Raw genomic sequence first — 26,898 nt, forward strand, 5'->3', positions numbered from 1 at the left:
AATTTACAGTTATAGACCAAAAAGTAGGAAAGAACATTAAAATGGAAAATACCTAAGCTAAAAGTCCACTTACAGCACAAGCTAAGCATGCCTTTGTTATGCTCAGAACCAGAGACTTATAACTGCCATTGCAGAATTTGGCCACAGTGTTGGTCATTTTAATAGGAAGCAAACACTTGCTTCCTGAGATCACTGTGAGAAAATTGTGATTAGAGGAGAGATTAATTGCATCCTCCAAGGATAATAGGACATTTCAGAAGCACACATGCAATTGTCAAAATTTCAGATCTGAACCAGTCCATTAACTCTCTGGAGATACTGTTCCATCTCTTGGTCAAGATCATTCAAGGCAGAGCACCTGAGCTTCCCCCCCCCCAAGTGGTGCTGTAGCTGCAGCAGTAATTCATATTCATTTATTCTGTCCTGAATATGCAGAAGTAGAGCCAGATTTGGGCGGGGGGGGGGGGGGTGAGGGAAGAGAATCTGGATTACCCTGTGTGAATGTTGTTCTGCACCATTTAGTTACACTATTTCCCGTAATGCTGTAGGTAGTTCTCTGCTATGCAGGTAGTTCTCTGCTATGCTATTGTGTTAAATGGATCAGTATCTACTGGCAAATAGATATTTATTTGCTATATCACACCATAGCTACTTCCACAAACTCTCTACAGTAGTTAAATATATGTGCCTAATAACGAGGATGTGGTTGTATAACGGTAGCTAGTTTTTTTGATACCTTTGGTTATTAGACATTTGTACATCTGACAGTACAGATGTACTGTAGCAGTAAAGAATCTACATTCACAGACTCAATTATTTAAATAAGTATTGTAGCCTTTAAAAAAAAAATCAGCTGCCTTAATTTGATGTAGCAAAAAAGGAAGAATTACAGTAACTTAAAGACTGTCAATGGTTTTGAGCAACATTCAATGCCAAGAGGTTTTTTCATCAGGTAAATGAATGTTTTTCTGTGAATATTTTTTACTCTTCTCACCTAATAGCAGGAAACAGAGAAAATCTGGGTGATAAAGCCATATTAACACCATTATTTACATAAAATTGAATCAGTTTCAAAATATTACTCTTGGGGGGTCTTAATCGTTTTGTTTCAAGGCCATTCTGTTGGAAAATTTATCTTGCTCTCCTACTTATACCTGATTGTTGCATTCTCTTTGGAATTTGCAGAATACAATAGTCAAGATTATTTAAATATTAGAGAATAGTTTGTATGATTTTGGTTTCTTAAGGAAAGGGATAAATTCAATGTGTGTAGAGATTTAAACAATAATTTTGGCTTTCCTATTAGTTGGCTAGTGCAAGCAAGTTCTTACAGATGCATTTTCCGCAAAAATGTTTTTATATGGAATTACATCTGTCTTAAGAAACTCCTGCAGGATTTTCACTGAGAACGTACAGTATATACTGTGTTTCCCTGAAAATAAGATCGGGTCTTAATTTTATTTTATTAATTTTATTAATTTTTGCTCCAAAATACTCATTAAGGCTTATTTTCCAATTAGGTCTTATTTTAGGGGAAATATGGCACTAAATGCATCTGTCTGGCTGATGATCTTAACTGGGGCTTATTTTTGGGGTGGGGCTTATATTACGAGCGTCCTGAAAAATCCTGCTAGGACTTATTTTCCGGTTGGGTCTTATTTTGGGGGAAACACGGTATGACTAAAATGTCAGAATGCATAGAAACTCTCCTAAGGGAATTTTCATCTATATTACAAATTAAAGTTTTTTTCTTGTACAAATTTAAGATGTAAAGAAAATAATGGTTTTAGGCTAGCCTTTTCTCCAACTTGCTAATTTATTATATAAAGGGATTTGATTTGTACGTCTGGTATGAAGAATTCAACCGTGTGAGTCTACAGTGTTGGAAGCTAGTCACAGGTTTATCATCTCTGAGAATTATGCTGTCTTTGATGTTACACTTAGGCTCTTAGCTATCTATCCATTGCTGATCCCTTCTTAAATTAGCTTTATTAATTTTTATTTTGCTGCTCTGTTTTTATAGGCCAAAACTTCGTGTCACTCCTACCAGTGACAAACATCAAAGCCAAATCGAGGGGGATCACCGGCAAGACAACTTCCCACACGAAGTGGCCAAAGACTGCTGATCGATCCCGGGGCTTTGGGGGTCCCAATGCCAGCCCCTCCTCCCTCTTTACCAACATCCAGAGCAAGTCCAAATATATTGCCAACCTCCCTCTCACATACAACAGCTTTCCTTCCGATCAGATATCACGACGGCAGCGACGGAGCATCAGCCAACCAGATGCTAAGGAACCTGGCATTGCAAGCACCAAGCATACTGGTAAACATATTTCCTATTTTCCCTGATTACTTGGCAATAGAGACAATTTCCACCATCTCTGCTCATCCTACCAGAACTAGCAGGGTGGCATGTTAAACAACGTCTTCTTGTTGGACTCAGGAATTGTTTTTCTGTGGCTGTGGCTTAGGGAATGTCCTCCCTCCAGAATTTCAGATTGCCTCAACCCTGTTAGCCTTTGACAAGACATTAAAGACCTGGCTCTTCCCCCAGGCATTTGGGCCAGGAGATTGTCAAGATCTGCCAGTTACTGCTGCTTTCTTATAAGTTTGCATTACTATTTGTGATCTTGGGAGTTACGGTTTGAGTAGTTAAAAATGTTGTTTTTAGCCTGATATATGGTCCAGAGATGAGAGGGGAAGACATACAAATCAAATAAATAAGTAAACAGGCATTGTTTAACGGAGGAAGGAAACATTTTTTTGCCCCCAAAGAAGACATGCAGGAATAGATCATGGTTCAGAGACCGCATAGTATTGTGGCCAAGAGCAGCAGCAGCCTGGTCACACCTTGTCTCTTGTATGTGTGCTGAACCTGCATGTGCCTCATCCACCACTTTCAAGCAGAAACATATAATCTTCAATTATTGTTCTCAACTTTGTGTGTATACCCCTAATTCCAGTGGTGGGATTCAGCCGGTTTGCGCCCATTCAGCAGAACCTATACCTAATTTTTTGTTGAGTTCAGCAAACTGGTTATGATAAAGCTGTGTTTTCCACAACACGTCTGGTTTTCATTCAACTTCCTTCAAGGTAGGGAAAAAAAAAACTCTCCCCAAAAGTCCAAGAGAGGAGCAACGGAAACCAAATGGAGACCCAGGGCCTTCAATCACATCAGCTGCCCACCCGCCTCTTCCCTTTCATTCCCCTCCCGAGCCGGATTGGCATGCTACGGTGGATGGGCCTTAGCCAGTCCCCCTCTGCCGTTTCGGAGCTAGGGGGAGTGACAGTGAAAGGTTCTGCTGCCGCTGCGCAACAGCCACATCTGCCACTGGAAGGGCTTTCTTCAGTCCCCACTGCCTCCTTCTCCGCCAACTCTCCCGTGGCTTGCGCCATGACTGCTGCCTGCCTCCAGTCCTGGTATCCCTCCGCCAGCCCTCTGTCGCCGCAGCCACACTTTCTTGCCGCCCTGCATCGGCCCGTGTCTCCCTTCTCCGTTCTGGAAATGGCTGCCCCGTTTTCTGCCGCTTTCCTCCCAGCAGAAGTGAGTAAAGGAAGGACGCTTCGTATGGAAGGACACTACGGTAATGTAAGCTCCGCTTTTCAAGGGCTTTGCAGAATCATCGGGGAAGGGGAGCCTGGCCTTCCTCGGCCAGCTCCAGCTGACGTAGTTTTCCCGGAGCTTACTGTAGTGCCCTTCCATACGAAGCGTCCTTCCGTTCCTCCCTTCTGCTGGGAGGAAAGCGGCAGAAAACGGGGCAGCCATTTCCAGAATGGAGAAGGGAGACGTGGGCCGATGAAGGGCAGCAAGAAAGTGCGGACCAGCGATTGCTGCCCGGAGGAAGGAAGGAAAGAAGGAAAGAAGACTTAAAGGAAACCTGGGGAAGTGAAGGAAGTTACCGTAAGCCGCCTTTCTCCCTTTCCCAGCTGGGACGGAGGCAGCCCACACAGGCTGCTGCTTTGTGCAAGCAGGTGCAACCCTGGCGACCGAGGCTCCTCAGAGCCGCTTGAGAAGTTTTGTTCCTGGGTAGTGGTGGATGAAACTGACTACCCTGCAGCAGTTTTCCACCTCAGGTGGCTTACTCCACCCCCCATTTGCTTTTAGTGTTCAGGGAAGCCCGTGCCTTTATGTGCAAACCATGTCCTTCTCCCTACTGCAATCTGGCTCTCCCCAGTTGACTAATCATTGGCCTGTAGGCATGTAGGAGAGAGCCAGTTTGGCGTAGTGGTTAAGGCATCAGACTAGAAACCAGAAGACCTTGTGTTCTAGTCCTGCCTTGGGAACATAGAATCTAGGTGGCCTTGGGCCAGTCACATTCTCTCAGAAAGCAGGCAAGGGCAAACCTCTTCTGGAGAAAAAAAATAACTTTCCAAGAAAACTGCAGGGGTCAATCATCAATAGTCAGGATTGATTCGAAAGCACCCCTGATGGGTAAGCAGGAAAGATTTGGGTTGCAATGAACCAATGAACCTTTCCTGCTCTGTAGCTACAGATTCTTCACATATATTTTAACTATCTGCAAGCACCTCCTTGGTATATCGTGCACATCTTTATTCCTTCTTTGCTTTCCTCCAGAACATCCCCATTACTACCAGCCATTACATTTGCTAGGGTAGTTTCCTTTCAGACTCTGATGACTGGGACTATAGGAATGGTCTTCCTAGGACAGGCGTCTTCAAACTTGGCCCTTTTATGACTTGTGGACTTCAACTCCCAGAATTCCTCAGCCAGCGTGCCTGGCTGCGTGTAAAGCTTTGTGAGGTGATGGCACGCATACATCCTTAGCAGGCATGAATCCCACTCCAAGCTGTCTCATTTCCCTTCAGCTTGGTTTAGGCAGAAATATATATGGTTGCATTAGTTAGAAGGAGATCACAGTCTTAAAACTTCTCTCTGTAGAATGATTAGCATTTTGTGGAACTTCCTATGCAGAGTAATCTCCTGCTCCATCTTGATTATTTCTGTCCTGTAGAAATGGCTCCTGTGCTCCAGTCTGTGTCCCTGTTGGAGGCGAATGTGGTCATCTTACCCCAGGTCTGTGCTGCAGGGGATGATTGCAGGTAAGTGGGAGCATAGCAGCCATAAGCTTTGTTAAACTGGGAGTTCTTTTTTGTAGTATATTTTTATCTGAATTTTTCAGTGTAGTAAATATTCAGAACAAACAAGAACAAAGATAGAAAATAAGAAATAGAGGAAAAGAGAGAGCGAGAGAGAGACAGAGAAAGAAAAAAACATTTATGACATTCTGTCCTTTTTTCGGTCAAGTAATAATCATTTTAAAGTTTTCTCCAACTCTTCATCCCTTTTTAACCTTCAAAATCATCAAATTGTTTTTTCTGCTTTCAACAAATGTCCACATATGGTTTCCAGTCTTTCAAAAATGTCTTTATTGTCTTTTCTCTGACCAACCTGGTCATCTTTGCCATTTTTGCAAATTCAGTTAATTTTATACTTCAGTATTCCCCTGTAGGCATTTCATTGCTTTTCCAAGTTTTTGCATACATCAGACAGGGATTCTTAAAGGTCAGATTCCTAGGAAGGAAATTGTGTTTACCCAGATAACTAAATAAGCCAATTTAGGAATTTTTTTTCATACATCTTGGTTGCCAGTGATGAATGATGGAATCGTATTTGAGTGAATACATAACGCACAGCAGGAAAATATGAAGATAAGCAAAAAATTGTGGTATATCCTTTTTTGTTTATTCCTGCAGGACTGGAAATATCACTTATCGCATTCCCATCAGCAAATTTACATCAGTGAACACAAATCTTACTTTGGAAATGAAGTAAGTAAGAACTTTTGGGAAAGCACAGATTCTGGCAAGGAATATTGTAGAAAATGTTGTTGCAAAGGATAAACAGTTAATAGGGAACCAGGTTGAGAAAGGAGAATTCCAAAATGATATAAATAGTTGATAAAGATGTGATATCTGCTATCATTTCACAAATTGAGAGTACTATTCTCAATATACTTCACAGGAAAATAGTACTGAGTCATGAGGAAGATGGGAGACAGGGCCTTTGGGGAGGCTTCACAATCAGGTACTTGTAAATCAAACCTGGTTACCCCATTTAAGAATCCTTATCTTTCTCATAGGGCTGAAGATTTCACAGAGACAGTGAAATCCTTTGTAGTGATGCTTTTATTTATATTTCTATACCACTTTTTATCTCATAATCAAGAGCAGTTTGCTGCAATAACCGTAAAATGGCCACAGACAAAAATTAAAGTCTGTCAGTGCTACTTTGGGAGGATGCCATGTATTTCATATCCTGACATGCTGAAGATAGCAAGTTAAGTGTGACACGAAAGAAAATCTGTCTGTTGAAAGGGCACATGATTTTTGCGCAGAAAAAAAAAATCAGGTTTGGTCTCTGACATCTCCAGTTGGGCTGCTGCAAAACCTCCTTCATTACACTCCAATGTTTTACTGTAGCAGATGCTGCTGGTTATTGTAAGCTGCCTAGAATAGCCCCATGGCGAGATAGGTGGCCAATAAATCAAATCAAATCAATAAATAAGTACTAGAAAACTACTGTCAGGACAGAATGGATAGGCCACTGGGAGTTGTAGGCCAGGAGCATCTGAAACACCACATATTGTCTAATCTGACGACGGGCCAGTGTTGCTACTTTAATACAAGGCACCTTCTGTACTCTTAAAAGACCATTTTATTCTTTTGTGTGCCTTACTCCACTCTGATATTGGCCTGTATATTTAGACCTGGAAAAACCAGACCAGTTTGGATCAAGGAGTCTTTATACTATTGCTTGTTGCATTGTTTCTAACGTATCTTATAAAATGTTTCATATAAAGAAAAGAGGAAATTAGAGAAGTGGCTTGCCAGTTATCATGTTCAGGATTTAGATTTGTTCAGAATAATTTTGCAAAATGTAGCTCTGTTATTCCTTGGAGCCTAAAATACTTTGCTTTCTGCTGTAACATAACAAAGATTTTCAGTCTTTTCTTCCTGCCTGCAAAACAACAGCACCTCTGAAAAGACTCCAGGGAGATACTTCAAAGGAGGAAGAAGATGGGGGAATGCATCCCAGTGCTATGGTGCATTCCTTCCATTTCAAGTCCAAGTCTGATATAGTGGTATACAATTAGGAATTGTGTATCTTTGGTGGGTGAATGTGCAGAGTGAGAAAAAAGTACTTTACAGTGAGATGAGAACATGAATTCATAGGCCAATATACTGTAAATAATGGCATTTATATTAGTACAAATGCCAAGAGGAGGCTGTGTTGAAAATGACTTGCTCATATTTGTTGCTTTCTGTTTCTTTCCTTCCTCTCAGTGCTTCCTCAGCTGTATCTGGCTATCTTTGTAATCTCACATCTAATAGCCCATGTCTGCACACTGACAGTGACCTAGACAGCTTGTCGAATGCAACAGACATTCAGGTATGATATTTTTTTTTAAAAAAAAGATATCTCAGAAAATAGGGGTTTATCTGCTGGATAACGTATTTGCATCTATGTTTTTGTTTATAATAGAAAATCAGGTTTGTACTTTCAATTTGTTGTGTACTAATTAGACTGATCTCAGTTTTGTTTGGAACAGATATTGTTGCCCTTATTTCTTAAAAATCATTCTTTAGTAATCTGCTTTTTAAAAAACTGACTGTAACACTGATTCATCTTATCTCCTTTGCTTCCCCTTCTCTCCCCTTGTCCCTTTCAAAACAGAAAGCTTGAGCACATAAACCCATCTTTAAATAAGCTGAACCTTGAAATGTTCATATGTTTTAATGTTCATGGCTTATCCATGTTTCATAATATTTTGATTAAAAATTTTAACCATCTTAGATGCAAGTATATATGAGTTATACACATACTTTTAAAAAGTATTACTGTATATACACGGAGAGCCAAACTTAGGTTTTTTTGGGGGGGGGTTGTTTTGGCACATAAAATTCTTGGCTTATTCGCAAGTATATATGGTATCTTGCTGTCCGTTGTTCTCTAACACCAGTTTCTTGCTAAAATGTGGGAGCAGAGAGCAAAGGAGATGCAATTCACTTTAACAGCCTGGGAAGTGGGGCAACATTAAACAGCAACAATAGCTTTCTTTCATCCCAGGTATTGGATGTTCTTTTTTTCTAGGGAGCAACATACCGTTGGACTGTGGTTATGATGCCATTCCAGGAATTTACTTACCATTTCCGATTAGCTAGGCCTGTGAGTATCAATGCCTACCATGTCCTCTCTAGCATGCATTTGTAAAGCATATTAGTTCTTAGAGAGGAAAAAAATGAATATAGCCAAGGCAATGAAGTTGCCCTTTGGTAACGAATCTCCTTCTGGCATCACATTAAGTTGAACAGTGAATGAACGAGAGTTGCAAACTCCTGTTAAATGAGACAAATGTAAGGATTATATGCACATGTACAATATGTACAAGGATGGTGTGAGTATCTCATATTTAAATTCCAGAACTGATAAGTCTGGTATAGATAAGAAATGATTCTGTGTCCATGGGAAGGATAATGTCTAGATTTCACAGGGATGCTTATTTCATTTTAGGATTAATCTTCAGTAGAGAAAAATAAGTTCCTCTGCAGAGTTAATTGAGAGGCTTTAGGAACACTATGAAATTTCTTACCATAGTATTGGGATTGCTGTTTTTGCTGTAGTGCAGTGTTTCTCAACCTTAGATATGTGGACTACAATTCCCAGAATTCCCTTGCCAGAATGGAATTGAAGGCCAAATAACTTAAAGTTGCCAAGGTTGAGAAACACTATTCTAGTGCAACTACCTGTGTGAGAGCACAGGAGAGACTTGAACTTTTAGGGAGCAGATTTAAAAGTCTGGGGCTTGTAGAGGAAGTCAGATTTACTGACACAGGATATCAGTATAAAGATTTCTGTGCCTTAAAAACACACAGAAAATTAGCCTTTCTTCATAAAATCGGAGAAGCGTTCTAGTGATCCAAGGGGACCCATTCAGAGTATGAGCTCACTTTTTATTTTGACTCTAAATATGAACTCATTTACGTTTATTCCAAAAGAAGTAATAGTTTTGAGCTAATGATCCAACCAACTCTCTTTGGTTTGCTTCCCAAAAGGTAAATTGTTTCTGATAATGATGGCTATTTGCGAACCCTCATGGTTCCCTCAAGAAGATAAGAATTCCTCTCAGTAAAAAACAAACAAACCCCACCTTCATTTCCCTTGAACCTTATTTTTTTTCCCATTTCCTCCTCACAGGGCCAAGCTAACTGCAGTACCCCTTTGGAGCAGATGGGCTCTCTCTTTCATGACTACTATTTCCAGTTTTATTGGCTCTGTGAGTGAGTCTCAGGAATACCTGCAGCCTTTTGACAGAAGCAGAAAAACGATGGGCTCCAAGACTCTTTTGACCGAATACTTTCTTCAAAGAACACCACGCCCTGACTAGTTGCTTCTAATCAATAAGCTCTTCCTTTGGGTCTGAGTTACTTTGGTTTCCTTCCTAGCAGAGGGATGTTAATCTTAGAATGTCATACTTTGGGAAGGAATACTGCCACAAGCAAAACAAGGAAATACAGGGGCATTTTGTTTTCTTGATTTGCTGTAGGATGGTAGAATTCCTCTGGCTTGTGAGTACACTGGATTTTAAAATTTTAGGCTTGACCATGCTTGTGTTCAGGCTATTTGGACATCTCTGAACTGAAAGATATGGCTTGTCTGGAAACAAAACTTGGTGCCCAGAAAGTCAGTGAAGCAGCTTTCTAAGGCAAATTTCTTACCAATGATGTGTGAAGTCCTATTCTAAAATGGAAACACTGGATCTGTCTGAAAAGGAATTATATCTAGATGTGTTGCAAGTCATACACTGGAATTTTCAACTTTTTAGCTGGCAGTCAGATGCTTCTCTTTAAAGCTATGCTTGACAGAAATCCTGGTGACACTGGAATTCAGGGCTGATAGGTTGTTTTCAATAGCAATAACCAATGGAAAAGCTATGGGGTTTACCTCTCACTTCTTCCTGCATCTATCTTACTATAAATGTGTATTCGGCAGACAGCAAACCTCATGGACCCTGCAAAAGCCACTCTCAGGCAGGCCACATTTGCACCCAAAGTGCCTTCTTTTCAGGACTGGATGAAGATGCTTCTTCTCAAGAAGATAGCTCTCTTCTTCAAATATACTTGAGAAAATAGCCTCTGGGCTCTACAACTGGACTCCACAATGCTGGTGTCATAATAGCATTGACTGAACTCTTTTAAATCCCATTATCTGCCGCTGCCAAAAATACATTCGTCCCAAAGAGAATATGGAAAAACTTATAGTATTAACCCTTGTGCCGGAAACCAGGAAAAGGAGGCCACCAGAAGGAACGTACCCAGTGCTAAAAAATATCTACACTGAATATTTTTTAATTTCTAAGGGGGTCACAGGAGTCTCTGTGAGATAACAAACAAAACACTTTTCTTCATTCTAGGCTTTGAATATCCTTCATATTTCAGGTAATTTACTGTTACAAGATTTTAATTTGCTAAACCACTTGGGGTTTTTTTTTTTCACCAAAAAGAGAAAAGAAGCAGCAGCCAACATTCAAGTCAATTATTGATTGGCTTGTGTCTCATAGGAAACCAAAGTTGAGTCCACACTGAGTGCCAATCTGAGCCAACATTTTGAATTAGGTGCTGGGATAAGTCAGATGTACAAGCACAATGTCAAGGTATCAGCCTTTTGCCCTCAGTTCAAGTTCAAAGACAAATGAGTTAGGTTGGTTCAGGCCCTGGCTTTTTTCTTTCTAATATAGTTAAATGAGTTTTATGTAGAACAAGGAGATGATCTGATGGGGAAAGTAAGAAGCTGCTGGCTCAGCTCTCTCAACCAGAAGGAAATTACTGTATAGTGAATATATGAAAAGAAGCGTCCCTCCCTTTGGCATATTCTAGCCACCCAACACTGCAAGCTTTTAAATTGGATTACTGTAGTTAAAAATTACTAAAGTAGCCCTTGGCTATTGGTATTTTTTTAAAGCATTGGTGTATTTGTGAAAACATACAGTAGTGTTGCCTGCATTCCTTGCTGGAATTGCCACATTATTAATTTATCTATTACCAGGTAGGCATACTTTTAGGCTATTACCAGTCTTGCGTATTTGACACTGCATTGTATATCTATGCTAAAATTTACACTTCCCGGAGAAAAATGATAGCTAAAAATAGTTTTATGAGAACACTACTAATAAATGTATTAATATGTATGCTAACCTAGCAGTTTGAAAGCATACAAATTCGAATAGATAAATAGGTACCAATTTGGTGGGAAGGTAACAGCAATCTGCACGCCTCAGTCATGCTGGCCACATGACCACGGAAATGTCTTCAGACAACGCTGGCTCCCTCAGCCAGGAAACGGAGATAAGCACCACCCCCTAGAGCAGTGTTTCTCAACCTTGACAATTTTAAGGCATGTGGACTTCAACTCCCAGAATTCCACAGCCAGCAATGCTGGCTGTGGAATTCTGGGAGTTGAAGTCCACATGCCTTAAAATTGTCAAGGTTGAGAAACACTGCCCTAGAGTCAGACACAACTAGACAGGGGAAATGTTTACCTTTACCTTTAACCTGTTTTCACAAAATAATGTACCGGTCTAATTGTTCTTCAGGATGCTTTAAAACGAGCGGTACTTATGAATGCAATATAAAATTAATTTGTTGTTAATGATTGACATCTTTGGGATGCTGTATGTTGTGTGCCCAAGAATAGTTCCTAAAGAAAAACAGCAGCTGGGTAATTTCTATCCACTGGGAACAGTGATGATCTATTTGATGACGTAGGGAGGAGAAGACAGAAAAGGCTTAGTTAGGTCCCCCTCAAAGAAAACAGACAGGTAAAGAATGGCATGGCTGTCATTGCTAGTACTTGCCACCAGCTGGCGTTGTTGCACAAGAAAGAATTAACATGAATTAACAGTTTTTGGTATATATAGAGATACAGTAAGAGATTTAAGGGGCAAACGGGCATGAAGTAGGAAATCTATAATACATACAGTATTTAATTTGGCACTTAATTTCAGATAACTAACAAAACTCAAACTGGAATTTTAATTTATTGATGTCATTACTATAGGTTTTAAACATTGAAGATAATATATACTTTAGGTAAGGCTCTCCGGCCAAAAAAAATAAAATAAAAAAAATAAGTTTAAACTGCAGTCCTGTACTCACCATTCACTGATGAGTAACAGAAAGAAATGAATTTGAGTTCAGCAAACTTCCATAAGGATACACTGCTAAGCACTGCTTATTGGAGAATTGCACTGATTGGTGCTTCAGTGCAGAATTGAAACAGCTATAATAAGAGCTTCAGTTATTTTGAAGACAGCCATTGCCTGTATTTCTCTAGATCAAAGGTCTCCAACCTTTCTCAGTTGGCGGACCGGCGAGAAAGGGAGGGAGAAGCATTTTACGCGTGCGCATGTGCACACACACAAATAGGGCCACGAGCACGCATGATGCAAACGGGGCGGTGCTAGCGCCTGTGTGACACTCATTAGCACTGCCCTCTTTTCGCCACATGGCGCCCGTTTTCACCACACGGCCCCCCATTTTTGCCACGGTGTCCCGTTTGCATAGCAGCAGCGGCGCTAACATGAGGATGAGCATGCGCACACATGTGTGCACTGGCCAGCCTTTTCCATGGCCTGCTGGCCAGCAGGCCACAGCCTGATAGTGGGCCACGGCCCACAGGTTGGGGACCCGTGCTCTAGATCATCCTTGATAACATTAGCTTCTCTCTTCACCCACTGTTCTGTTTTCCTCTTTCCTTCTACCTTCTTTTTTTCTCCTCCTCCTCCTCTTCCTTCTCAGTGCCTTATTTTGGACATAATTGTAACAGAGCCAATGTAAAGGAGAGGAGAGGAAAATATTGTACATTCTAATGTGATTTTTTTGGAGTCTCTTTTTTTCCTCTGTACATACACTTGTGTTCAGAATAACAAGAAGAGTAAATGATGAAACCATAGGCCATATAAAATCTTTCTTTTATGGTTATTCTTGGGACGCAGTCCATTTAATCATGTAAGCATTTATCAGAGACCGGTATGAGATGAAACAAAATGCTTAAAAAGGTGTGAGGAGGTTTTGTCCATCCGCAACTGGTGAATATTTTATTGCAGTTAATTTCCTTAGCTTTAATCTCCCTCAAGTGCAACCTATAAAACAATTGGAAGAGGACATTTCTTACACTGCCTAGGTGGAACCTAGGATTGCCATATCAAAGCAAAATACCGTTTGAGGTATCCACTGGCTTTTTTTAATGCCATGATAAATTAATATAGCATGGGGGGGGGGCATCACTCATAAACAATAATGCTTTCCATGTAATTCCATCCATTTTTTTGGAACTATTCATGCCTTTGTCCATTCTTATTTATTTGCATTCAGCCTTTGCTAGAATTTAATTCTTGCTTATCATTGATAAATACGATTGGTAGTTATTCAGATCTAATTCAAAGCATATTTTGCCTTTCTAGAACCTATTTCACATAAAGACCTAATCATGCAAGTATCCAGCACCCCTCCAGCTTCCTATTTTCTAGCAATGAAATGCAAGTCAAGATGCACATTTACTCCCCTCAGAACCCTACTGGACTGTTATGACCAGGCTTCTGAAGGCAGTGTAAGAAATGCTGCCATTCTAGAGGCTTGCCTCAGCCCTGACACTTTTTCCATGTCAGGGTTAACCTCTTTCTTTCAGCTTCCCACGTAGTGGGACCTTCCAATGTTATCCCAGTCAGATGGATAGAAGTCCTGTAATGGAGCCCATCTAGTTAAAGTAATGCAAGTAGTAACTCATAGAAATGGAAGAGTCCGTTGTTCCTTTTGATTGCATCTTAGCTCTAGTATGGCTCTTCTCAGCAGCAAGGTGCCAAAATACTCCCTTATTGCAAGCAGTAAGAAATCTTTAAACCTGTAGTTAAGAGCTATTCATTTAAAAACAATCTGATGAGGACATTCACATTTTCCTGACTATCCCTTTGCCTACTCCTCAGTACTGATATAAATAGCTAACCCACCACTGTTTGTTATCTATCCTGATCAGGGTGAGGCAGCAAAGACAAAAATGACATCTGAAATAAAATAACCAATCACTTTTTCTTCTCCCAGTAGATCCAATGGAATTGGAGAGAAGGTATCTGTGTTTATATATAAGTATGCATGTATATATGTATGTGTGTGTATACATACACACAAGCACACATATACATATATCAAATATTTTTATTGGCAAATTCACATTAAAGTTGTCTCCGATGTGCATAATCTTTTATAACAAGTATTGCTCTTTATATTACACATTTTATTGTTTTAAAATGCTGTAACACTGCATCTGTAATATCTCTTTTGTCTCAAAATGCTTCAAGGTATCAAGTGTGGGAGAGAGAAAATTAGCCAAAAAATCAAAGCAAATTAATAACCACCAATGCCTCAGTTATTAGCATAATCACATACACTGGACCTTTTGACCATACAATCTTTACTCATCTTGTTTCAGAACATTCCTTCCCATTTGCATTAATTACAGACTTCTCAAGAACAAAATCGTGATTAACAACTGTATCTGTTCCTCTGCCTGATAGAGATAGGTTAAGAGATGGTGCTTCCTGCTTAGTTGGTAGCTCACCTTTCTAAGAGCTGAAATTCTAACTATGCCTCTTTAGACATTTGGAGGAACAGGAAGAAAAAGGAGGGTGGACATGGAGCCAGCTTTTAAAGTTTGGCTACTCTGAAGGTTAGGAATGATTTCTCAAAAGGAAAATCCATACACTTTTTGTACTTTCATTATTGTTAAAGCTTAAAGCCTGTATATAAATATTTTATGCCATCACTGTGAGCCTTAAGGAATATAAAGCACTAATTTGTTTTGTTTAAAAGTTGCTACCACAGCTTTAATCATTGTATATTGTCTACAATTTCAAAGTCATATACTTAGTGAGTTACTATGTTAATGTTTTATTATTTTAGTTTGGTGGAGAATAAGTGAAGTTGCTTTGTTGTCTACCACCTGCTTTTCCAATTTGTATTTATATTTTGTTCTTGTTTTGGAGGATTCCTCTACTTTTGTTTGCTTATCTAGAGCCTTAATTCTTAAGAAATGTACCTATATAAATAAATACCCAAGTATACTACTTTGTATCCAAGATTGGCTCATCACTTATTCTTCCACTTCAGTAGACTGAATTGTTACACACAGTGCAATTAAGGATGCAGATCAAGAAAAAAACAATTTGGTTTAGATATTACACATAATATGCCACAAGAAATATTTGGAGATATTGAGGGATAATCATGTTTTAGATTAATGTTCCTATCTGCAGTTTTTATATACACTTTTATTAAAAATGAGAAACTTTGTCAGATTAATCAGGAAGATCTTATATTTAATTTGTTTAAATTTTGAATTAATAATAATTGAATTAGTAATAATTGTCATTGGGGTTGAGCCTTATTTATTTCAATAGGGTATGTCACCAGGAGCAATGTAGCTATTATTGGAAGCAATGGAATTCCCACATAACAGTAATGAATAAGTTGGTAATTTTGATTTTAACATCTTTGATTTTAATATCCACTTCCAGATTAAAGCAATGAAGAACTGATTATACCAGCATCTAAAGAAGCAGCTTTATTTTCAGTTACCTCAGATACTTGCAAAGTTTAACATTCTGTTTTAAATAAATGGCAAACTTAACACATTAACTAATTTTAACCTATAGAATCTAATATATCTGATGAAGATACTGAAATCTATTGTTGTGAAAGTACTTCCCATCCTTTTTTATTAATGGAGCTATTTTGTAGTTTATCGGGAAGGATTAATATAGAATCAATAAATTACATTAATCAGGTCTTTGATTATTTACTTTGGGATACTGTTTGTGGAGTTTAATATTTTTGTATGTTTAGTCTTACATATTAGGGATATAGGGTACAATCAAGGATACTTTCATTGCGTATTTTAAAATAAGCCCAATGTTTAAACATTTGCAACTGAGTGCAAAAGGAAAATATATTTCTTCATTTCTGCACTTATTAAATGACTCAGCAATTAAATGCATTTTAATTCTTATACACTAAAAGGAATCTTGCATTGAGTCTCTCGTTAACTGCTGCAGAGTTTTTCTCGTGTTCTTATCTGTTAATTTAACATGGCAAAAATATGCAGCTTCCATCAGTTCATAGGCTTTGGAGGCTGCACCCTGAAAATAGCAATAGTAATAAGCACTTAGACCAGTGGTTCTCAACCTTTTTAATGCCGCGACCCCAACCGGTCGTAAGTCGAGGACTAAACCGGTCGTAAGTCGAGGACTAAACCGGTTGTAAGTCGAGGACTACCCAACTGGTCATAAGTCGAGGACTTTCCCTGCCCGGGAGCGCCGCGCATGCGTGGTTCCGCCCCCTGCGCCGGCCGAGGCATAGCTGGCAAGCGGCAGAGACGGAGCAGGCCGACCACCAGCTGGCCCAGCTCAAGGGAGGTAAGGCACCCGCCGGAAAAGGGGGAAAAAAATGGCAGACAAAAAAAATGGCGGACAGCCTTGCTTGGCGACCCCCATGAAATGGTCGATTGACCCCAAATGGGGTCCCGACCCACAGGTTGAGAACCACTGACTTAGACTTATATACCACTTCACAGTGATTTACAGTCCTCTCTAAGCGGTTTACAGAGTCAGCATTTGCCCCCAACAATCTGGGTCATTTTACCGATCGGAAGGATGGAAGGCTGAGTCAACCGTGAACCAGTGAGAATTGAGCTGGCAGCCAATAGAAATAGCCTGCAGTACTGCATTCTAACCACTGCATCACCACAGCTCATAATGCAAGTGACCAGCTGTCTGCAAGGAATATAAATCCTTCCATTCCCCCCATCCAGTCAGAGCTGAAGAAACTTCTTGGATGAGAAGCGAAATGTCTTCAAAGAAAAACAGAAAGTCCAGTTGCCTCTTGAAAAAGCACATTTGGGACAACCATATCATGGATGATTGAGAATCTCCATAGACATATTATTTCTCTATTTCTCTCTCTCTCACACACACACACTTACATACACACTCAATTCAAGTGGTCAAAGTATCTAATGTTCCCTCATATTTTCTCAACAACAACCCTTGAGGTGGGCAGTTGCCTCTTGAAAAAGCACCTTTGGGATAACCATGACCTAGATGACTGAGAATCTCCATAGACATATCATTTCTCTTATTTCTTTCACACACACTTCAAGTGATCAAAGTATCTAATGTTCCCTATTTTCTCCACAACAACCCTGTGAGGTGGGTTGGGTTGAGAGAGAATGACTGTCCCAAAGTAGCTTTTATGCCTAAGGGAAGCAAAAGCCTAGAATTCTGGTTTCTAGGCCAATCCCCTTATCACTGCACAAATGAATTGATTCATTTATGAGCCAAAAATGTGAAACGTCCTATTTTCTGCCTTTTCAAAATAAAATGCAGAAGAAATTATTTAGAAGTAACATAAGGTAGCCATAACATAGAGGTAAAGTCAGTGTTATTTGTAATGCATGTGACTTATCAAAAAGATCATTAGGTGAACTGCTGTCTCCATGTTGTTCTCAAAAGGAAAACACTATTGCAGCAAAAATAATCTTCAGCACCTGAAGAACAAATACATTTGTTGAAATCGTTCATTTAATCAGGTACAGAATCATCATCAGAGCAGTGGAGCACTCTGGAATATGTAGGGTCATGCAGCTACTATGCAACTGGTTAAAGCAGCAGCAGTAGCTTTTCCTGAGATCATGTATAGGAAAGATCCAGGTATTTCAAAAGAGCTGAAGACACAGGTTACCTTTGCACCCCTAAATGTTTTAAAGCTCATTCATCTCCCTAAAGCAGGATGCACATAAGCCTCACTCTAAATGTTAAACATTTGTTCCATATATCCAAAAAACATACAGTGAATTGGATGCATCGATAAACTGAAATGGTCATCTCAATTTCTCATTCTTGGCATTTTGCATTGAGATTGGATTTCAACAGCACACCACTTGACTATCATCTGCTTCTAGGGAGCTCCATCTTTTTTTTCCTACTGAGAATATATACGAACCCAAGGCTAACTATGGTTGAGACCAGCCAGTGAGCAATGAATGAATCTAGACGGATAGCAAAAACAACACCTCAGAGTATAGCACAACATTCAGCTTATCACAGATTCAGCTTTATTGATCTGACGTTAGAACTCTCACATGTTAGAATTATAGTCCAGAACTGTGATAAGCCACACTGTTCAATAAAAAAGTAAAAAGGAGGTGCAGAAAGGCTTCTGGAACCTGAAATGGAGGGGAAAAAAGAACAAAATTGGGTCATACCATTTCTTTAAAGCTTTCCCTTACTGCTTTCCATGTCACTATCCAAAAGAAGACAAATAACATGGGATCAAAACCTCAAGACTCAGGTAGTACATTAATAAATACCCACATACCAATATATGGTGTTTCTATTGTGAATGATTGAATCTTGTAACTTACATTTTTCATATCACATGGATTCTTTGGTTAGAATAGTATAAATATCTGCCTAAATAAAATTACTGTCTTCAAGTTTGTCTTGGCCACTGAACTCCTAAGTCACCCTCTGCTGTGCAGGAATCTAAGGTATCCAAGACATCTAGTCTCCATTTGAAATACATTCAATGGATCTACTACCTCTCAGCATAATTGGTAAAATTATGGTAACTATGACTGCAAATGAAATGGGCTTGTCTTGTCAGAATCTGAACAAGCATGTGTAGGTTGTAGGAAACTAAAGTTTGGAAATTTACAGGTCGAGGGAACTTCAACTTCAGCAACTCAGAGCTTGGAAAAGGACACACAGCAAAATGTATGCTGTTGAGGTGGATGTTGTGAACGAAAAAAAGTAGCAACATCTTCCTTCTTTTTCTCGACAAATCCAGTCTTATTTTATTAGTTTCCTATTCTCATTAGGCACGGGAAACCAGCAATTGGTTGAAACTTGCTTGTGGAAAATGTGACTGCTCAGTTCCATAGTAATCAACAACTGAAAGCCACTGGCCATATCTGATCTGTTTGACTAAAAAACTACCGGTCATGTATGCACTCTTGTTTAAATATAACATGTGGTGCCGCCAATGGCAGGTGAGGTCACAATTTCCACCTGAAGAAGCTTCTGTGTATTTAGTAACATATCTGACTGGCAATTGCTCATCTGCAGAGAAATCTACCAAGCAAATAGCAGTTATCATAGAAACATAACCGATGGTTTGATACTGCAAGGAAGTAAACTTAGGTTAGATATTTGGAGGAAGTTCCTGATGCTAAAAACTATCAGTAGAATAGATTGTCTCTGGAAGAGGTATAGCCTCACTGAGAGTCCCAGTAGCAATCTTCCCAATGGTTTTAGCAGATCCTGCACTGAGCTGCCTTCAAACTCTGATTCTATGAAATATCAATTGACTGTACATACTTTTCAGTGAAGTGAATTTTTTTATAATATGCTATCTTCTCCAAAATGTTTAGCATTTTAAAACTTGTTTTTGTATAATATATATGTAGAATAAGTGATATTTCTAAAGAGCTGTTACGTTGTTTCTAATGGCTGCCTCTAAAATGTATACCTACCAGCTCTTATGTTAAAACTTTATTAACAATATGAATTGCTTTTATTTCATTTTAAAATGAAAATAATGTATATTATTAGGTTGTTTTGAGTATTTCAAGCTTTTTTATAAAGTTAATTTGAAATTTAATATTCTTATACTAATAGTGTAAGCCTACAAACAGCTATTCAAAATTAAATCTTTTTGAAAACTCATGAGACCATGGCTAGTGTTCTTGAGACTTAGTTTTGGATGCTGAACAGTTTGTCCCTGTATTTCAGTTCATCTTAGTCTGCTGGAACATGCTTAGCGTTACAAGCAAGCAGTCCTTACCACTTTACGACCACAGCTGGGAACTGCAATTTCCATTGCTAAGCAAGGTGGTTAAAAGTGTCGTGCATGGTTTTACATCAGAGTTGTTAAGCGAATCAGTGCAGTTGTTAAGTGAATTATATGGTTGTTAAGTGAATCCAGCTTCACTTTCAACTTGCTTGTTGAAAGCTGGCTGGGAAGGTCACAAATTGTGATCATATAACCCCGGGATGCTGCAATTGTCATAAATATATGCTGCTTGCCAACTCTGATATGATGTGATGGTCGTAAATATGAGGAGCAGTTGTAAATCACTTTGTCAGTGTTGTTGTAAATTCAAATGGTCACTAAATGAACGGTTGTAAGTCAAGGACTATTTGTATTTACATTGCATCTCTAAATATGCTTTTTTAAAGTTTCATCTGAGTTTGTTCTATACACTTATTAATCAGATCCTTATTGTTAGAAGGCCCCAGCATAGTATTTAACATGTCTCACCTGAAATAATCCTAACCACTGTCACACATAGATTCCGACCCACAGCAATAAGAAGAGAACTCCAAAGCCCATGAAGAGTGATGCTACTAGAGAGATGAGTAATTCTTTGTAAATGTCCCGGGTATACTTGGTGGATGTCACTTCATAACTGAGATAGTAATTAAAGGTATAACCAGACAGGTGTACAAAAAACCTGTCAATGTAAATTGGAAAAACACACAATTGTTTCCTATATATATAATAGAATGACAACTGACTGTACTGATCACCTATCTTTAACCTAGCTCATAATACAGAAATTAAGCAATCCTTTCCTTGCCAAAAATAAAGGAGAGACTAATTGATCACTTTCTTCAGTTAAGTTAAACAGAATGGAATGAATTGAAGGAACAGAAGCAAGTTAGCAACTATCCTCAGCTTCAGTTTTAATGGTAGCCATTAAGTAACAGAGCTGTTAGAAATATTGTCACACCCATGCTGTCTCTCATGTATTTATAAAGTCAAGTTTCTTTATCAAAATTTCACAATTCTCATCATCCAAGTTTAAATGTTAATCTTTTTTAATTAAAACTTTTTTTGATTACTTAGAATGCTTTCCCACCCTTGAGAAACAATCAAATTTCTAATGACACTGAATCATAATAATGCTTGTAATACAATTTTAAACTGAGCATGTGGCACAAATCCTGAATGTAATGTTTGTCATTTCAAACTATATGAAATATTTTTTTGTCTTTTGAATTTTGGCAATTGAGTATCTCCACTCCTGACATAAAAGCATGTTATGATGCTGTAAAATATTTATGTTCAACAAAAGCAGTAATAATCATATGTCTGCTGCTTAAAAGAACAGGAAAATATGTGAACACCATTCATGACATCCTAATATTGGGTCATCCAGGTGCTTTCTGGCAAATCAAAAATTTTCATGAATTTCATTTTTATCTACGTAAGTGCTTTTCTAATGATGGAATCTTGAACATCAATTTTAGCCAAGAGGAGAGAGTCCCCTGAATACTGGTATATACTATAGTTAAGAGTTGTGACTTCCCAAGTGATGTTATGCTGTACCTTGAAATTATACTCTGCCTTCTGAAAATTATCTCAAATGTTCTTCATTTAAGGATTGTATCACCATCAGTTGATGGAAATCCAGTGTTAGGAACTTACTTTGAGTGGAACATGACATATCTCTAGAACCTACCATTATAATAATGGAAGCTAAAGAATGTAATAATAGAGCAGATTCCTGAATCAGCACTTACTGTTTAATAAAGTATTTAAACAATATACTTTAATTATCTTTTAACTGAATTGACCAAACTAGGGAGATGATAGGGATTTCAATTGATATACTGCTTGTTTGATAACTCTTGATGAAATATATTAAAAAGTGCTAAATTTCTTTTGTTTGTTCAGACTCTATATATCACTAATCTTAATACTCAGTAGCAAAATATACATTAGGAAGAGTAAAACCTTGATAACCTTGTTAAGACTTTATTGCATTTGTCAAGAACAGAGGTCTTCAAAGTTGGCAACTTTAAGACTTGTGGACTTCAGCTTCCAGAATTCCTCAGCTAGCCATGCCGGCTGGGGAATTTTGGGAGTTGAAGTCCATAAGTCTTAAAGTTGCCAAGTCTGGAGACCCCTGTCAAGAACAAAAATCTACAGTATTCAGATTTATACAGTAACCAGTTAGACTATAAAGATATAGTGCTCTCCACAGGACTGCTGACCACCTTATATATTTGCAAGTAACCAAAATATATCACTGCAATAGTAAGGATACACAAAGAACCAAGCTGTGAAGAACATGCCAATGGCCAGGAGTACCACAGTGAGATGTGGAAACACAGCCGGATTCACCGGACTGGTGTATCTGCTCATTGTTTCAAGCTCCTGAAATAAAGAAAAAAAAAAGGGATGGGTGGGTGGTGAGACAAGAATATAAGACTATGAAGATTTAAGTATTATTTTTAATAGATGTTTTATTAAGAGAACTGCAGCAGGAGGCAAAGGAACTATTTCCCCCTGCCCCTCATGGATGTTGAGAAGGATGGACACAACAGTGAGAGCCAGTGAAGCTGTTGGCCTAGAAACCAGGAGACTGTGAGAGCTGGGCTTCCCTCTTCTGGACATGAAAGCCGGCTAGGAGGCTTTGGGCTAGTCCAGGGGTAGGCAACCTTGGCTCTTTTATGACTCGTGGACTTCAACTCCCAGAATTCCTGAGCCAGCACGCTGGCTCAGGAATTCTGGGAGTTGAAGTCCACGAGTCATAAAACAGCCAAGGTTGCCTACCCCTGGGCTAGTCATTCTCAGCCCAATCTACCTCATAGGGTTGTTGTTGTGGGGAAAATAGGAGGTGGGAGCATTAGGTAGGTTTTTAATATAAAAGAAAGAAAGAAAGAAAGAAAGAAAGAAAGAAAGAAAGAAAGAAAGAAAGAAAGAAAGAAAGAAAGAAAGAAAACAAACCACAACAGCCCTTTATCTGTTGATGCCCCTACAACAGTGTTTCTCAACCTTGACAATTTTAAGGCATGTGGACTTCAACTCCCAGAATTCCACAGCCAGCATTGCTGGCTGTGGAATTCTGGGAGTTGAAGTCCACATGCCTTAAAATTGTCAAGGTTGAGAAACACTGCCCTACAAGGACCCTCCCCGCCTTTTCCTTATCCTGAGGCCTGCAAGCCTCAGCTTGAGCCTCTTGGCCTCTCCACGGGAATGTAAAGTAAGGTCCATGGGAGGTCCAGCTTCTCTGTGTGAGCCTCTTTCTGTCTTTTGCACAAAGAGCCACCGGCCATCAACAGGAGGCCCCTGAAAAGCTTTCTCTGGGGTTACAGACGCGCCGGAACTGAGTCCGACAATCACCAACGGCCGCAGCCGGAAAAAGCCTCCATGCAAAAACAGCCGCCGACTTTCCCTCTCCCTGCCACTTACCATGGCTGCTGCGGCGGCGGCGGCGGCGGTTCCCGTTACAGAAGGACACGTCCGTTCTTTCCTGCCATCCTCGCTCCGCCCTTCCGTCTCCGGAGCGCTGCCTTGTCATCAGTCTCTCCAGCCGAAAGCTTGCTGGGAGTTGTGGTCCGCTTGGCTCTCTTGTAGTACGGGGGCGCACAAAGCTGTCGTCAGAACTACATCTCCCAGAAATCACTGCGCGGTCTCGTCTCTTGCAGCCCTGAGCGCGGGATTTAGAAGGCGCGAAGAGAGAGGAGTGGGGGAGCGCCGGGTTGGGGAGAGAGACGCAATTTAGTTCCCGCGCGGCGGACGGAGGGGCGCGTCAATCAAAGGCGGTGGGAGCCTGCTGGCCCGCTCGGAGGTAGAGGAAAGGTGCGGGACGAAGTTGCTTTTGCGGCTGTGCACAAAATCGAAAAAGGAGAGCTCTTTGCCAGGTAACGTGCTGGGTGTTGCCACTTATATTATTGCTATCATTCCAGTTGGCTTTTCTAATGGTGGACACATCAGGTTTGGCGCGGGATGGTGGAATTGCAAAACTGAATGTCTGAAGAGCCATTCATTTAGCAAGAGGCTTAGCGCTGGGTGGGCGGCTAAGTACTTGGAATCAATACGGCAAGTTTGGATCCACCTGGGTGGTTCTCCTATCTGGTTTCATGTGCGTGAACTCTGAATTCCCAGAGGCCGATTCGCCCTGCAGGCATTGCCCTTCGGACGAGCACAAGTCTTACCGACGACAATTTAGGTTTTGTTTCCCAGTGTGGTACCCTATGCTACTAGAAAAGTGAGGCCTCCACCGCTTTCTTCAGTTTCTACAGTCTTTGAGTTGTGGCTGACTATGAACAGTCGTCAGTAATTTTTCATGCTCCGTGATGATCATATCCTTTGGAAGAGGATTCTTTATAGCCTTTATTAGAAATAAATTATCTTAAAATGTGGCTATGCTATCTATAGCCATTCACTTGGCATGAACTGGCTGCAGTTAAAGTTTTCTTAATGCACCCCATTACAAATAATTACGTTTTTCTTGGGAGTAAAGTTATCAGTATGCTGCTTTTAACTCCCAACAACTCTGGGTGATTACAAATAAAAGCATTAAAACTAAGAAAACATATAGCAATAGATAAAAACCAAGGATGAAAATGAGAAGAGTGATGAAAACAACAATGGGAACAAAAAGAAACAAGCCCACAGAGTCCACAAGGGAAATGTAATTTCTTCCTAAAGTCCTTTGAAATGTCACTTAAGATAATTGATCTCTGTGATATTGATAAAAGATTATCAATACACTAAGAATATGTCTTGTTCCACTATGAGACTTGCTTGTTGTCATTTTAAAATTTACCTATTATTTTATTTCCTAGGTTTCTCCTCTATTATATTGCCTCAGATTCATAGACTGACCAGTCGAGATGGGAATCCATGGTTTGGCCAAGCTGATTGCAGATATGGCTCCTGGTGCCATTCGAGAAAATGACATCAAGAGCTATTTTGGGCGGAAAGTGGCCATTGATGCCTCTATGAGTATTTACCAGTTCCTAATTGCTGTACGACAGGGAGCTGACATGCTGCAGAATGAAGAAGGTGAGACTACAAGCCACCTGATGGGTATGTTCTACCGCACTATCCGCATGGTGGAAAATGGCATCAAGCCTGCCTATGTCTTTGATGGCAAACCCCCCCAGCTGAAATCGGGTGAATTGGCTAAGCGTACTGAGCGCCGGACTGAAGCAGAAAAGCAGCTGCAAGAGGCCAAAGAGATGGGTGAGGAGGAAAATATAGAAAAGTTCAGCAAGAGACTAGTTAAAGTGACTAAACAGCACAACGATGAATGTAAAAAATTGCTGACTTTGATGGGCATCCCATACGTAGATGCCCCTGGTGAAGCTGAAGCTAGCTGTGCTGCGCTGGTGAAAGGAAACAAGGTCTACGCAGCTGCCACTGAGGATATGGATTGCTTGACCTTTGGCAGCCCTGTGCTAATGCGGCATCTTACAGCGAGTGAGGCAAAGAAACTGCCCATTCAGGAATTTCATCTAAACCGTGTTCTCCAGGATATGAGCTTGAGCCAGAAAGAATTTGTGGACTTGTGTATATTACTAGGTTGTGATTACTGCGAAAGCATCCGTGGAATTGGACCCAAACGTGCAGTGGAACTCATCAGGCAGCACAAAAACATAGAGAAGATTATTCAGCAACTAGATGCTAAGAAGTATCCCGTGCCTGAGAACTGGCTGCACAAGGAGGCCCAAAAACTCTTCTTGGAGCCTGAAGTTGTAAACCCAGAAGAGGTGGAACTGAAGTGGAATGAGCCTGATGAGGAAGGACTGGTTAGCTTCATGTGTGGGGAGAAGCAATTCAATGAAGAAAGAATTCGTAATGGGATCAAGAGACTGAACAAGAGCCGACAGGGAAGCACTCAGGGCCGGCTGGATGATTTTTTCAAAGTGACCGGCTCGATTACCTCAGCTAAGCGTAAGGAGTCAGAGCCTAAGGGATCGGCCAAAAAGAAGGCCAAGAGTAGTGGTTCAGCAACATCAAAATTTAAGAAAGGGAAATAAAGTTCTAGAACTGTGCTAATTCTTCAACGCTCCACTTTTCCTTGGACAAAATATATTAAGCAGCAAATCCAGGCTCTCTTCCGTGACATACAATTGATTTACGATACTCAAAAAGTGAAAGAATTGGTTGCCCATTAACCAGCAATACTGCTGCATTCAGAAGATGTTTGGAATCTTTGGTCCTCAAAGTTTCTTGTTGAGAGCTACTGTCGCCTTGAGTATTATGAAATCTCAGTCATGCCACGTATGGTGTTTAATCTATTATTGTTAACGATAATGTGATGAAATGGCTTAATTTTGAGTTGCAGATTTCAATAAATATTGGCAACCTGCTAAATGTGCATAGATACTAAAATAAATTTTATAAGATTGCAATACAGTGTTTAGTAGAAATATCTGTGGTGTTCAGAAATGAACTGTTACAGCTGCTATTCAATAATCTGTTCACTAAAATACTTGTCAGATGGGATAGCTGTAGAGGTGATACATTAGCTTCTCATTCAGCCTTGTTTATCTTTGGCCCAAAAGGACTTTTGTCTTCAATGACAACAATTGCTTAGAAAGTTGATCATATCTGAGGATTAGAAAGTAATAGTAGTTGAAAACTGGCAGTAATGATAACTTGGCAGTGGGTAAAAAAACTTCAAAGGAAGTCAGAATCTTAAGAGAGTTTCATGTATACTTTACAGTACAATTGAAATTTTCATACTGGTCTTGGCATTTGATTTATAACATTTAACCCTGCATGGGTTAAAAATAAGCCATTTTAATTTTTTCAAATGTATATAATAAATCTCCATTTTCAATACTTGTTTTATATTATGCTTAAACAAAATGTACATTTAATGGCTCTATTACTTTAACACAGGCATATCAAATTCGCGACGTATCACGACTTTTCCCCCATTGCCGACAATAGGGTGGGCAGTTTCGGCGTGACGCATCTAGCCTGCCGGCTGGCAGTTTGACATGCCTGCTTTAACAAATCTTTTTA

General features: G+C 39.7%; 3 protein-coding genes across 3 annotated transcripts in view; 2 read left to right on the forward strand and 1 right to left on the reverse strand.

Moving 5' to 3' along the window:
• Nucleotides 1-9,304, forward strand: part of MYRF (myelin regulatory factor) — an 81,639-nt gene extending 72,335 nt beyond the window's left edge. Inside the window, exons 25-30 of the mRNA XM_029284232.1 lie at nucleotides 2,024-2,323; nucleotides 4,974-5,061; nucleotides 5,716-5,790; nucleotides 7,306-7,411; nucleotides 8,114-8,188; nucleotides 9,218-9,304. Coding sequence (XP_029140065.1) covers nucleotides 2,024-2,323; nucleotides 4,974-5,061; nucleotides 5,716-5,790; nucleotides 7,306-7,411; nucleotides 8,114-8,188; nucleotides 9,218-9,304 — 731 coding nt within the window. The remainder of the gene's footprint in view (nucleotides 1-2,023; nucleotides 2,324-4,973; nucleotides 5,062-5,715; nucleotides 5,791-7,305; nucleotides 7,412-8,113; nucleotides 8,189-9,217) is intronic.
• An 8,854-nt stretch (nucleotides 9,305-18,158) lies between these two features.
• On the reverse strand, nucleotides 18,159-23,432 carry TMEM258 (transmembrane protein 258). Its single transcript, XM_015816534.1, has 4 exons — nucleotides 23,329-23,432; nucleotides 22,181-22,290; nucleotides 20,389-20,536; nucleotides 18,159-18,292 (listed from the first exon to the last, which is right to left on the reverse strand). The coding sequence occupies exons 1-3, from the start codon at nucleotides 23,329-23,331 to the stop codon at nucleotides 20,410-20,412; spliced, it is 240 nt and encodes a 79-aa protein (XP_015672020.1). The 5' UTR covers nucleotides 23,332-23,432; the 3' UTR covers nucleotides 18,159-18,292; nucleotides 20,389-20,409.
• Nucleotides 23,433-23,592: 160 nt separating this feature from the next.
• FEN1 (flap structure-specific endonuclease 1) lies at nucleotides 23,593-26,661 on the forward strand. Its single transcript, XM_015816557.1, has 2 exons — nucleotides 23,593-23,780; nucleotides 24,708-26,661. The coding sequence occupies exon 2, from the start codon at nucleotides 24,756-24,758 to the stop codon at nucleotides 25,902-25,904; it is 1,149 nt and encodes a 382-aa protein (XP_015672043.1). The 5' UTR covers nucleotides 23,593-23,780; nucleotides 24,708-24,755; the 3' UTR covers nucleotides 25,905-26,661.
• The last annotated feature ends 237 nt before the right edge of the window (nucleotides 26,662-26,898 follow it).

The sequence above is a fragment of the Protobothrops mucrosquamatus genome, unplaced genomic scaffold (assembly GCF_001527695.2).
Source record: "Protobothrops mucrosquamatus isolate PMUCROS unplaced genomic scaffold, P.Mucros_1.0 scaffold_115, whole genome shotgun sequence".
NCBI lineage: Eukaryota > Metazoa > Chordata > Lepidosauria > Squamata > Viperidae > Protobothrops > Protobothrops mucrosquamatus.

Bases quoted from the DNA above. Each gene is read 5' to 3' on its own strand.
- TMEM258 (XM_015816534.1), bottom strand. The intron at 20,537-22,180 runs GTATCCTTACTA...TTACTATCTCAG, and splicing joins TTCACAGCTTGGTTCTTTGT to TTATGAAGTGACATCCACCA.
- FEN1 (XM_015816557.1), top strand. From the start codon at position 24,756: ATGGGAATCCATGGTTTGGCCAAGCTGATTGCAGATATGGCTCCTGGT.